General features: G+C 58.8%; 1 protein-coding gene across 1 annotated transcript in view; it reads left to right on the top strand.

The window, feature by feature from the left end:
• ITPKB (inositol-trisphosphate 3-kinase B) overlaps positions 1-10,137 on the top strand; it is a 97,700-nt gene extending 87,563 nt beyond the window's left edge. Inside the window, exons 5-8 of the mRNA XM_007167195.2 lie at positions 1,310-1,514; positions 3,602-3,703; positions 5,397-5,468; positions 6,859-10,137. Of these exons, the coding sequence (XP_007167257.2) occupies positions 1,310-1,514; positions 3,602-3,703; positions 5,397-5,468; positions 6,859-7,074 (595 nt within the window). The 3' untranslated portion in view covers positions 7,075-10,137. The remainder of the gene's footprint in view (positions 1-1,309; positions 1,515-3,601; positions 3,704-5,396; positions 5,469-6,858) is intronic.
• Positions 10,138-12,937: the final 2,800 nt, after the last annotated feature.

The raw sequence follows: 12,937 nt of genomic DNA, 5'->3' as shown, positions 1-12,937 counted from the left end.
CATGGGCGTGCATACAGTAGTGTGTGCATGCACACGCGTGTGTGTGTGTGCAAGGGCACAACCAAGGACAGAACCTCCTTATGGTCTGCATCATCTGCTGGAAGGTCCTAAATGACCAGACCCAAGTTCACCACCAAGGATTTGCTTTTTTCTTGAAAGAGTTGGTACGGTGGTTCTGGAAACTTATCTTTTAAAGGATTTGACCAGTCTGTTCTGGGTCCCAAACCGGCTGGTTGGAGGTATGGTGGGAAGCGGTAGAGTAAGGCCCCGGGGACAGATGGAGAGTGGAGGCTGGGCCTGCTGTCACAGGCTGCCGTGTGGGCAACGCCCACGCACACGGGCCCAGGGAGAAGACTTCCCTCTACTCAACTGACATTGCGGATTCCTGTTTCAGGAAGGGTCACAGGCAGCAGCTGAGCCCACTGTGGGGGAGAAGGGGAGTTTAAAATAGGAGCAGGGAGGAGGGTGGGCGTCTCTGATGTGCAGCAGGGGTGACTCACCCCGTTGGCAAAGGGGGCCAGGGAGGCAGCCTGGGACCAGGAAGCCGGTCTCGGGCTGCCCAGATCCTGTACTGTCCCCACTCCTGTTACCTCTGCCAGTTTCTAGGGGACCCCTGCCAGTTCGGCCTGCAGTCCCCTCGCAGCCCGTGCGGAGGGCAGGGTGGTGAACAGTTTACTTGGCCACATTGTCTTGAGGCCTGGGGTCCAAGGGGCAGGAAGAGCCCAGCCCATCTCTGCGGTAGAAAAAGAGCCCCGAGGCTTTCCCTCCCATCATGGGCTTCTCCCTCCAGCACTGGGGCCACTTCAGAGGCCTTCTGGCCTGAAGGTGTTCCCTCTTCGGAGAGAGCCCTTAGGCTGCCAGAGCAGCAGGGAGGTGGGTGGGGTGGACAAAACGCGCTCCCCGACTCACACAGGTGCTGGGCTATGAGGCCCTCGCTTCGTGGAAGGCAGCCAAGTGGGGTGACAGCTGGACCCTGAGCGGACCTACCCTCCGCCCCCTTCCCCACCATCACCCCAGCAGAACGAGTTGCCAAGCGGCCCCTCCTCCTCCCTCCTCTGCTGGTCCTGTGAGGTGCCCTAGAAGGAAGAGCTCCTTGGGCTTTGTCGGGCCTTCCCAGTGCTCTCGGAACGAAGCTGCTCCCACTAGGCAAGGCTGGCCCGTGCTCGGTCAGCAGCCAGGCCCAGCCCAACCAAATGTGCGCCTGTCCGGGACGAGGCTGACTTGACCAAGCTGACTGCAGCCCTCGGGCAGGGCACCAGTGGGCCGCGCTCCGGCCAGCGGCCCTCATGTGGCTTCCCCTCCCTCCCAGGACCTACCTGGAGGAGGAGCTCACCAAGGCCCGGAAGAAGCCCAGCCTCCGGAAGGACATGTACCAGAAGATGATTGAGGTGGACCCAGAGGCCCCTACCGAGGAGGAGAAAGCCCAGCGGGCTGTGACCAAGCCGCGGTACATGCAGTGGAGGGAGACCATCAGCTCCACGGCCACACTCGGGTTCAGGATCGAGGGCATCAAGGTGAGGACAGCCAGCAGTGGCCTGAGGCTGCCTGAGCCGCCCCGCTCCTGGTTGGGGAAGGGACTGAGTCCTTGGGCTCCAACAGCATTCACCCAGCGGTCCTGGCTGCTCTCAAGACCCTACGGAGGCTGTAAGATTCCTCCCCCTACGGGCCCAGGGCCTGGGCAGCCAGCCACAGGGACAGACATTGGGGGAAATTGGCTTACTCCTTGGTCTGGGTCTGGGTGCGATGGCCTTGTAGGGGGCTGGGGCCTTGGAGCAGGGGTGGCTTCTAGCCTCGCCCAGCGTTGAGCCCTCTGCTGGGGACCCTACGTTTAGCCCAGACCATGCCCAGCACTGAGAACCCACCCAGGAGGCAGCACGCTCGCTGGGTGCCAGTGCCGGGAGCCAGCTCATTCTGCCCAGGGCCCGAAAATCAGGACTGGCAGTGAGATGCAGCCAAGGGAGGGAGCGTGCGGCGGCCTTTGACATCCGAGCCATCTGCCTGGGGGGCAGGACCAGGCGCTGCTCCTACGCGTCACCAAGCCCCCTGGGGAGGCTGCACCGAGGCCACCCCCAACGTCTGGGCCACCTCATTCTCTTTTCTTTCCTCTTCACTCTCCCAAGAAGGGCCTGAGAATGCGCTCCCTAGACCCAGGCTCCTACACGCCTCCTTTGCTGTTCTGTTTGAGAGCCGGCTCAGACACACGCTTCACCCCAAGGAGCAGGGCTGTGAGGCGTGGCCCCTCGGTCTCTGGCAGCCGTCCCTCTCAAGCAGAGGGCAGTCCGAGCGTACTCGGGTTTCTGTTCTCTGCCCATTCTTGGCCCACGTTGGCCAGCCCTCGAGTCAGAGTAGGGCAGCGGGGAGCCCTGACTCACAAGCGAGAGAAGCCAGGACAGCCTCCTTGCCGATGGCATTGGCTGGAAGTTTCTGCGGGGCAGTGCCTCGCTGCCGATGGTTTCGAGTGGGGCAAAGTTTTCACCTTCCCCTGTGACAGCTGCTTTACGATCTCCAGGCTGAGAAAGCCATCTGCCCCGCCCCTGTCTTCTGAAATCGGCTTTTGCTGTTTTTTTGGATCCAGTGTGAGAGTAAATTATACGCTCGTCCTCTTCCTCTCAGTGCTCCGTTCCTTTCTGTATCTGTCTGAAACAGTCTGCTTTTCCCTCGACCTCTCTCTCCATCTCTCGCTGGATCTCCTGGTCTCTGTCCACTGTCCAGCTGCAGGAACGGCCAACAGCCCATCTTCTCGGGCTGAGGGCCACCAGCTCCGAAAGAAGCCAGCTGCCTTCACCAGCAACCCCCCGCCTCCCCCGTCCCTGGTCCAGGAAAGGCCCTGCAGAGACCCCTGTGGGGAAGGCCCGGCCCTCGGCTCTCTCCCTCTGCCCAGGGTCCTGCCTGTTCTTGCAGAGGCAGTGACAGTGCTCGGCTCCACCCTGCTGGTGCACAGACGCACGTCCGGGGGCCTAGTGGAGCCAGCCTTTCTCACCCTTTGATCTTAAAGAACAGCTTTCCTCGTAGAGATGCTAAGCCCCAGGTGCTGCCTGAACAGCCTGGAACAGACATAGTACTGGGCTCAGGAAAGAGAGCCATTCCGTGCGCTGGGTGGGGCAGGGAGCAGGATGGGCTGTGTTACGTCTTCGCCTGCAGGGGACCTAAGTAAGAGACCTTCCATTACAAAGGGAATCGAGCTGAACTTGGGGCGAGGAGCGCCTCTCTCCTGTGGTGAGGGAGGGTGTCCCTGGGCAGCAGGGACTTTCAGGCACCCCGGTTCCAGGGACCCGGCCCCTCGTGGGAGCAGAGGCCCGTGCACCTCCCTCAGCCCCCTGCTGCTCACACTCAGGACCCTCAGGATGGACGGGCGGGCCCCGCAGCCTCGCTCCTCCAGTCTTGGCCCAAGCGCCCCTCGTGCCTCCGGGCCTTCCTAATGCCGTTTACTCTGCCTGGGACACTGGTGCCACCACCTTTGTTCTCAGCCAGGGCGCAGGACAGGCTCCCCCGTGCCGTGCCGTCGCGTTGACCACGCGGCGCCTGCCTCCTTGTGCCCCGTGTGGGCACCTGGCTGCCTGGGGCTCATGGCTCTGAGGCACTGGGTCATTCTCCTTCTCAGAAAGAAGACGGCTCCGTGAACCGGGACTTCAAGAAGACCAAAACGAGGGAGCAGGTGATCGAGGCCTTCAGAGAATTCACTAAAGGAAACCGGAACATCCTGGTGAGTCGGGTGCCCCTTGTGAAGGGGTCGGGCCGTGTGGTCTCCGGGCAGGGGTGGGTAGCTGCGCCCCCTCTGGAAGTTCTTGCCCAGCCCGAGACGGAGCCAAGGTTCCCACACAGAAAACCCTGGCCCCAAACTTCTGCTTGGAAGGTGAAGAGGGAGGTGGTGTGGTTGTCAGCCCGTCCAGCGGGTGAACACGCACTCACTCTTTCCCTTAGCCAGCAGCTCAGCTCCCGAAAAAAGTCTCCATCCCCTTCAGAGCAACCCTTTCCCATGCTGTATTCCTCTAGCACCCCCGATGCTGTATTCCTCTAGCACCCCCTATTCCTCTAGCACCCGCTGCAGGCCAAGTATTGTGCCAAGTGCTCACCAAACCCTCGTAGCAGCCCTCTGCAGCGGGTTGGCATCCGTGTCCCCATTTTACAGATGAGGAGACTGAGAGGTCCAGGGCACACAGCTAGGAAAGGGGGAGCTGGAGCTCACACCCAGGTGGGCCGGCAGCCTGCTGGTCCCTGCGCTTCTAGACCTGGCTGGGCCTCCACCAGGCTGAGACTGAGTGAGGGAGGTGTGCGGGCATTGCGGGGCGAGGTGCCGCGTCACCCTCCCCAGCCAGAACTGATGGGCTCTCTGAGCCTGGAGGTGTGGGTGGCAGAAGTTCACGACAAAGTGACTTCATTCGCCGCAGGCAGGCTGCTGGACGGACGCTCTGAGCGCTGGGATCAGCTGAGGTAGGGTGTGTTGAGTCGCCACACCCCAAGGACAGTCAGAGACCTGGGTGCACCAGGGACCTGAGCCCTGGAGCGCCTGTGAGAGGCACCTTCCCCTGCACAGGCTCCCGGGATGCTGAGTGGGGAGGGCTGGACCCAGACAGCCTTTCTCCAAGGAGACTCAGCACCGGCTGGAACTGGGGAGTTTCCCTACCCCCCTTTTCCAGCTGGGAGACTTCGCTTGGCCCGTGGTAAGAGCCGAGGCTTCAGTCACGGGGCAGGCACCCCAACTCTTCCATAGCTGGAGCCTCTGGACTCCGGGTCAGCGGCCGGGGAGGATTCCAGCTCCTCAGCGGAGTTTGCCACAGAACGCGCGCTGCCTGCACCCAGACGAGAGGGATTATTCCTGGTCCTGAGCCCCAGGCTGGCGCTGCTTCAAATGGGTGTCAAGGGACCCTATGTGCCTGTGTGCGACATGCTTCCCTCGCGGCCCCTGGGGAGGGTGGGCACCCCCAGGGCCAGCACAGCTCTGTGGAGAGGCCACTGGCAGAGATATTTGTGGCTCTGGCTCTCCTATTCTGTCCTTTTCAAGAGTTCAGGGCACTGAAGTTTGTATCAGGAAGACAAGCACCATGGCAACCGGGCTCTCTGGGTGCTGCCTCCACACTGCTGGCGTTCCAGAATAGACTTAACCCTCTTGCGAGGGGCTCCTGGAGGCCTCCCGGCTGTTCGGGAACTGTCCCCCGCTCCCCCGTCCCCAACCGCGCCTCCTGTCACAAAGCAGTGGAGGGAGCATGGGACCAGGGCCCCAGCTGCTCCACCTTCTTTGGGCCTCAGTTTCTTCATTTCTAGATGAGGAGGTGGGAATAATCAGAGTGTAAGGCCCTCTCACGCTGACGCTCAGAGACTCTAATGGGCCAAATAGCACCTAAAATCCACCTCCCACACCCACGTGTTTAAAAATCTGGTCATCTTTCTGTTCCCAGATCGCCTACCGGGACCGGCTGAAGGACATTCGGGCCACCCTGGAAGTCTCTCCCTTCTTCAAGTGCCATGAGGTAGGTGTTGGGCTTTGTCCTCGGGGACAGAGAGCCGTGTTCCATGTGGTTGGCCACGACCCCTGGGCACGCCTGCCTGAGCTGTGGGCCTGACCCCCGTGCTAGTAGACCTGCTTGTTCCTAGACGGGCCGCCCATAAGGAAGGAGTGGGGCATACGGAGGGCCGGCTCGGCCTGGCTCTGCCCTGTGTAGCTGCACTGGGTCCGGCCATTCTGGAAATGCCCTCTTCTCCCTTTGTCCTCGCTGAAGCCCAGTGTCCCTGGGTGCTTGGCTTCTCCTGGGGTCTCTGCCTTCTCAGCTTTGCGCAGCCTGCAGAACTTCCTCCAGCTGGCCTGCTTTCTCTGGGGGACAGCCTGGGGCCAAGGCTGAAAGGACCTGAGGCCGAAGAGCCGCGCATGACCTCCTGCGTGGACGGAAGGACCCGCGGCTGCCCACTTGGCAGTCTCAGGCTTCGTCTCACAGCTTTGCCCTCCCTTCTTCAGCACTTTGCTGTTATTTCCTGAAAAACTGTTTTGCTATACTCTTTCTGGAGTTTCACTTGGAAACTTCAGGTCTAGACCGAGGTCAAATTAGCTGGGGCTTCTGCTTTTTTCCATCTGGGAAGAGAATGCCCCCTTCTCTGGGCTCAGCATGTCCAGGGGGTCTTCCCTGCCCTGGCCGGGGCCCTGGGAGCTAGAATGACACTTCAGCGCCTCCCCACACCCCCATGTCTCCTTCGGGCCTCACACAGGTGACCCAGGGGGTTGGAGGGTGTGTTCATATTTGGGAAAGCGCCTTACCCCGCGCAGGTGCTCTGACCTGGCCCACAGCAGGGAGGGGTCTTGGTGCCCGCTGTCCCTGGCAGAGACCGTGGGCAAAGACCAGCCTCAGAAGCCCTGTCTGCCCAGGACTTGCAGCAGGTGTGCTCCGGGCTGGGGGTGACCTGGGCCTGACGGCCCACCCTCCCCGGGGGCTGTGAGTGCCTTGGGACAGGGTCCTTTCCGGTCTCCCCGCAGACAGGCGTGTGGCATCTCCTTGGCACCTTCCCCTCGGGGAGTTGGAGAGGACTCAGTGGTGCCGAGGGATGGGTTAGCTGTGGTCTAGAAATAGAGGAAAGTGTGCAGGTTGGGACTGGGGGATGGGGACGGGGTCTGCCCTCCTGGACAGTCCTCCCTGGCGGTGTGGGCGGTCACTGTTCTGGGTCCCATGTCCTCCGTCCATGGCGTGGCCACTCGGGCAGGCTCTGCTGCTCAGGTGAGAATGGGGGACAGAGCCCATCGGCTGAGCAAAGCTCGCTCCACTTCACCGAGGTCTCAGGCTTTTCCAAGCCCCCCTAAGGTGCCCGCTTGCTGTCTGGAGGGCAGGACAGGGCCCCAGCCCTTCCCCGCCTCACCTCCCTGCTCCCCTCCAGGTCATCGGCAGCTCCCTCCTCTTCATCCACGACAAGAAGGAACAGGCCAAGGTGTGGATGATCGACTTTGGGAAAACCACGCCCCTGCCCGAGGGCCAGACCCTGCAGCACGACATCCCGTGGCAGGAAGGGAACCGGGAGGACGGCTACCTGTCGGGTCTGAACAACCTCATAGACATCCTGACGGAAATGTGCCCGGGCGCCCCCCTCTCCTGAGGCCCCCCTCTGCCCCACCTCGTTGCCACCCTGGCCTCTCCTCCCCCTTGCTTCCCTTCTCCTTCTGAATTTTTCCTTCACTTCCACCTGGGTGCAAGCCCTAGAACTGACCCTCCCGAACGGCACTACAAGACACTTTGTAGACGAGATGAGATGAGATTTTCTAGTTAACTGCCTGATTGAAGGGTTTGGAGCAGGGGCTTCCATTTTGCTTTCTCAATAGGATCTCCTACTAGCAGAGAAATGCCCAAACCCAGGCTTGGCCGCCTGCAGGGAGGTCAGTAGGGTTTAGATCTGGAGGGAGGTTCAGGTAGCCATGGGGTTCCTGGCTCCAGAGGGGACCCTAACAGAAGAGCCCCCCCACCCCAAGCCTCTGGGCAGGTTACCTGTGAGGGCCTGCTGCCCCCTGGTGGCCAGTGCCATTGGCACCACTGTTCGGCACAGCCTGTTCCTGCCCCATCCTCTCAGCCTGGGGATGGGCTGGTGCTGTAAAAACAGGTGCCTGGTGCCAGGCTTTCTGGTATTTGGGGCACAAAACCACTGGGAACAGAACGTTGGCCATGAATAAAGTACCCTCTGCTTAGCAGCCTAGGGACTCCGAGAGATGCCGTGGTGGCCTTTGTAGGGCTGCTAAAGCAGAGACCCCACCCATCCGGTATTGAAACCCTCGGGCACTGGGACAGACCCAGGAGCCAGAAGTCCAGATCCAACCTGACTGTGCTCTCTGACATTGGCCTTCCGAGGAGTGGGCAGGTAGGAGCTGTGTTCTCCCTCTCTGATTTTCGCCCGTGAATTCAGAGGGACGTTCTGCAAACCTGAGCTTCCAGGGATGCCACCCAACCCCCAGAGCCACTCGTACCCCCCACTCCCCACCTTGCTGTGACAGGGTCCTCAGGGCTGGATGGCAGTGGGCCAGGGCCCAGGCAGCCCCAGGGGAAAAAAGACAGAACCTGCCAAGGACATTCCTCTCCTGTCCCCTCGCCTCCCAACTTCCTGGTGCCAGGTGGTCCACCTGCTGCAAACCCAGGATGCTCGTGAGGCCCAGGGTCCCCAGCAGTTATGGGGCAGAGCTCCAGGCCAGTGCTACGCAGGGAGGAGGCAGGAGGCTGGCTTACCGCCATCATTCCCCCACCCCGGCCCCGAAATAAGTCTTAACAGCCTGAAAGGCTTAGACCCGCTTCCCAGATACGGTGTGAGCAGCTTCCAGAGTATGTGGAGGGTGCCAGGCATCTCTTCCTGGGGTCCCTAGGTTGCTTGAAGATTCACAAGGAACCAACTGTAAGCCTTATTTTAATTGTAAAGCAAGTAGGCCTATATTATTGAGAAGAATGTAAATTTGCGTGAGTTGTAAAGAACAAAAGTCCAGCTCTTTGGCCATTTGGAGCTGGGCCCCAGGTGTTCACCTTTGCTGTCAGAGGTTGGACCCATTGCTCTGCAGGGAGCTGCTCCAGGGACACTTGGAGATGATGTGTCCCCAGGGGTGTGTGCCTGGAGGACCAATCCAGAGGGAAGCCTTCCTGGGCTGCCCCCTGTCACCGCAGGGTCTCTGGGGGAACTGTCAACTTGCCCACGTGACACGTTCGTTTCCCTTTTCATGCTGGGTGAGTGACGGTTGGTGGGGGCAGAGGGTGGGACACATGAGGATGCATAAGTACAGAGTTTAAAAATGGAAATCACTTTTGAACTTCCTGGCTCTTGTTCAAAACAGCAGTGAGCTCCTGTGTGGGCTGCCTTGCTAAAGGTCACACCCCCTCCCGGCTGAGCACGAGAGACCTTGTGACACCACATGACCCTAGAAGGCAGAAGCACCAAAGTCAGCCCGGGGTCTTGGGAGCTGTAGTCAGCTGGGTCAGAAGGGACCCCGGGGGTCTGGGCTGCTCCTGTCTGTGGGGAAGGGACATCATTAATTCAGATGTAAAAGTTCTACAACTATGGGCTGGCCAAGTTACCCTCATTCTATCTATGAAAAAAGTTTGCTAAAGCAAATTAATGCTATGAACAAAAATTACAGGGGACCAGCGTAACCAATTTAAGAGAACAAACTTTCCAAGCACTTTAAGCAGGCACCAGTTGTTTGCAAACAATGTGCTAATATGCAAGTGACTTGTTCATTAAAGGAGGCCCATCGGGCCTCTTACTGGTGATCCTTTGCTTTGAGTTACAGTATATATGTGAATGGTAGAAAGTGGCATCTTTCTAGGGTTATGCTATTAGGGGTTTGGGGGTTTTGTATTTCCCATGCTAGTTCTCCTGCACACCTACTCTCTCTCTCAACCCATTCTCCCCTCTGTCCCCCACTCCCTTAACCCAGCGGGATAGATGGATCCTGGAATGTGATTTCCCAGAACCCCTGCCTAGGCGGTCTGAAAACCTTCCCCAGCCAGCCTGGTCCAGGCAGGGACTCCTTGGGTCCCGGCCGTGCAGGTGCCAGGAGGGTGGGACGAGGTGTGCACACCTGCGCACAGGTGAGTGGGTGCCCTTTCTGCCCTGTCACCATGGGGCCCCGGGGCTCTTGGGGTTCAGCACTGCTCAGCAGTGGAGGGAGGTATCTCAACTGCTTGTCCCAGATGTGCCTTTAGTGTCATGTAAGAAGTTTTTAAGTTATATTTATTTTGTTGGGTTTTTTTAATTGCACAAAACACTAAGTCTGAGAGGCTGGATTCTGTTTCTCCTTTAAAGCTTTGCCTTCCTTCTGAATTTCCTTTCCCACCCAATGGAAAGAGCCGGATGCAGCCCTGGCCATCCTCCCACCCTACCCCGCCACCCTCCGCCATGGACTCTTTCCCCGCTTCGCTGTATTTAGCTTTGAGTTTCTCTGCATCTGGTCAACTCCCGTGTGTATATAACCCAGGCCGTTGCTTGGGAAGAAGCAGGGTGCTCACCCCCTGCCAGTGCCTTTTTCTGGAGGAGAGAACTCCCCTGAACGTCCTCCTTCCTTCTGCACCCCTCTCCCCGCCACACCTTTGGAGAAAACTGAGCTGTTACAAACCCCCGCACAGTGCCTGTCAAACAGACTGCAGATTCTCTGTACTTTCCTGAATAAAGGCCCTGGAGATCACGGTGCTGGGCGCTGTCTGCGTGTGGTCCTTCTTACCCCAAGCCCTCCAGGAGTGTCTGGGGGTGAAGGGGGTCTTTGGAAGCTGGAGGATGCAGTGGGGCTATGACAGCCCCCAGGGGTGGGGGTCAGATTGGGTAATATTTTAATCTGCAAAGGGTTTTAAACACTCTTCAAAATTGCTCTTTTCTGCTCTCTCCATGAAAACTTTTACATAGCAGCTCAGGGATGAAGCAACAAAGCGCTCCCCACTCCACCCCCCTGGGCTGGCGGAGCTGCCAGCAGCTTTTGCTCATGAAGCCGCGCTCTGTACGAGGCACTGGGTGCTTGCATCTGTAGTCCCCTTTGATCCCTGTATTAACTCCATGAATAAGGCTGTATAGTCTACAGATGGGGAAACTGAGGCTCAGAACAAACACCTTGACCTGGGTAATAAGTGGGAAGCAGGGCTTCAGATCCAGAATTTGTCTGGTTTCAAAACCAATTCTGTCTTCCTCCCTCCCTAGCGAGCATCTAGAGGGCAGAGAGCTTGTCTTATCTTTACCCTGCATCCCAGGCACTAAGCACCGGGCCTGGCACATAGTAGCTGCCCAGCGAGGGTTTGATGGACTAATGAATGGCCACGTGGCTGGGATGGCCAAGGAAGACAGCCGAGAGCAGGGGCCCCTGCAGCACATCAGGGGTTCACCATGCACTTCCCTTCAGGCCTCTCCAGCTCTGGATAGCTACTGGCTTCATTTGCAGAACTCAGAATTCTGTATCTGGGGGCTGGTGCATCCTTCCTTTATCATTTTGAAAAATTATAAGACAAAAGTACAAAAAGGCTACAGTGCCTTTGCACCTTCTGTCCCTTCTGCCTGGACTGCTCTCCCCAGGTTATCATGTGGTAACTATGCTCACTCCAGATTCTCACACCTGTATCTCATTCCTGCCCCACAGCTGGCTCAGTGAGCTCCAACCATTGTCTACACAGGTTCACGCAAACTGCTTCCTGCCCTTCCTTCCCTGTCAGCCCAGAGCCCTGGGATGTACCCAGGCCCGTGCCCGTGTAACCCTGAAGTCTGGGGGATTTAACCCCCCTATGGTACAAACTTTTCCCCGATGGGAGATGAGAACAGGTCAATAGGTCCCTGCCCCTTCACCACACCCCTCACTGACGGATGCAGCCTGACTGGCTTCCCCGAAAGTGGTCCTATGAGATCAAGCAACCAGCTGCACTTAGTGGGGCTTGCACTCTGACAAAGAAGCAGGAAATAAGCCTCCTCCTCAGGCTTTTCTCCCTGGGGAACCTGAACAGAGATACACCATCATTTAGATCTTGGCTCAAATGTTGCCTTCTTGGAGAGGTCTCTGAACCCCCAGCTAAAGCAAGTGTACCCCAGCCGCGCTCTCAGTGCCCTGTTTCATCTCCCACACTCTTGCTCAGTGTTCAAAACCATCTACAGGACTTGGGGTCTGTCTCTTCCATTGCGACACTGCCCCTGAGAGTGGGGACTTGACCTTTTAACTGTTGTTTTCAGTGTCTCACAGTGGCAGGCACAGGTGCTTAGGGAATGTTGATGGGGTCCCTGAGCACCCTGCGTGACCATGGCAGTTGGGCACACAGACACCCCTTCTCAGGCGGGAGAACAACTCCCAGGTGGTGTGGATTCTCTGGCCTCGGTCCTCTCCTGCGATCTTACCTGCGCCCCTTTCAGCCAGCCGTTCTCAGTGTCTTTCTCCAGATCTTGCTGTTGCCAGTAATTGACCAGTAAAGGCACTCAACCAGTACTTTCTGGAACGGGTGAGTGGCACTCCCTCTTCTCATCCTTTCTGCTGTGGTTACCCCCCTGCCCAGGGCTTTGTGATCACGCCCAACCCATGTGGAGCCCCTGTGGCCGTGAAACCCCGGCCTCCTGTGTCCGCCTGGGTTTCCCTGCTCAGCCTCCTGTGTCCAGTGCACAGGCTGATGGAGATGCTGCTACAACTCTTCGGAGGTGGTGCCGCTGTCCCCCACTCCCGCCCGCCCTGGGCCACCCGTTGGAGGGAGCTCCTCTCAAGCGCTGCACCTGTGAGGGCACCTGCAGCATCCAGACCTTCTCAGCTTCTGCACCCCTCATCCTGCTAACCTGGAGTGGACGCCACACATCCCCTAGGGGCTCTGGCCACAGAGAAAGGACCAGCCCCTAGGCCATGGGGAGGCCCTTAGAGGAGCCTGGGCACCACCAGGGCGCGGGCCCCTGGATGGGGAAGAGTTGTTCTCTGGCTCAGTTAATGGGATCTTGGGTCTTTCTGCCTGCTTCAGACGAACTTCAATGGCCAAGGCGGCCTGTCGAGCTCTGCCTGCCCTGGGAAGGGAGAGTCAGCCTGGGAACCGGTGGAGCTCAGGGACCCTGATGCCTACAGGCCCCATTCATCCTGGGTGGAGACGGGATTGGCGGGGGAGTGGGGTTCTGAGTCATTCCAGCGCGGCCCAGCCGCCTCAGAAGGGTTTGACCTTGGTCCCAGCAGCAGGGAGGAGTGCCACCTCTTTCCCTCAATGGTTCTCACCTGGCTGGGCGTCTGCACGAAACAGCCTGAAGCAGCTGCTCACGTTCAGCTGCTTCATTGGGAGAATCTACCCCAGTCAAGGAGCTGAAGTGACGTTCCATCCGCTGCAGATTAAACCCATTCCAGTTATACGCCTGGGAACCGGGCTGGCTCTGTGGACTCAGGGCGAGATGGCTTGGGGCCCAAACTCCTTCATCCCATGGACTCTATAAGCCCCTCTCTAAGCAGAGGCCCAGGGTGGCCTTTCAGGTGTCAGGCAGCCCTGTCAGCACAAACCCC

The sequence above is a fragment of the Balaenoptera acutorostrata genome, chromosome 1 (assembly GCF_949987535.1).
Source record: "Balaenoptera acutorostrata chromosome 1, mBalAcu1.1, whole genome shotgun sequence".
NCBI classification, from domain to species: Eukaryota; Metazoa; Chordata; class Mammalia; order Artiodactyla; family Balaenopteridae; genus Balaenoptera; species Balaenoptera acutorostrata.
This window is presented reverse-complemented; position numbering and strand designations above follow the sequence as displayed.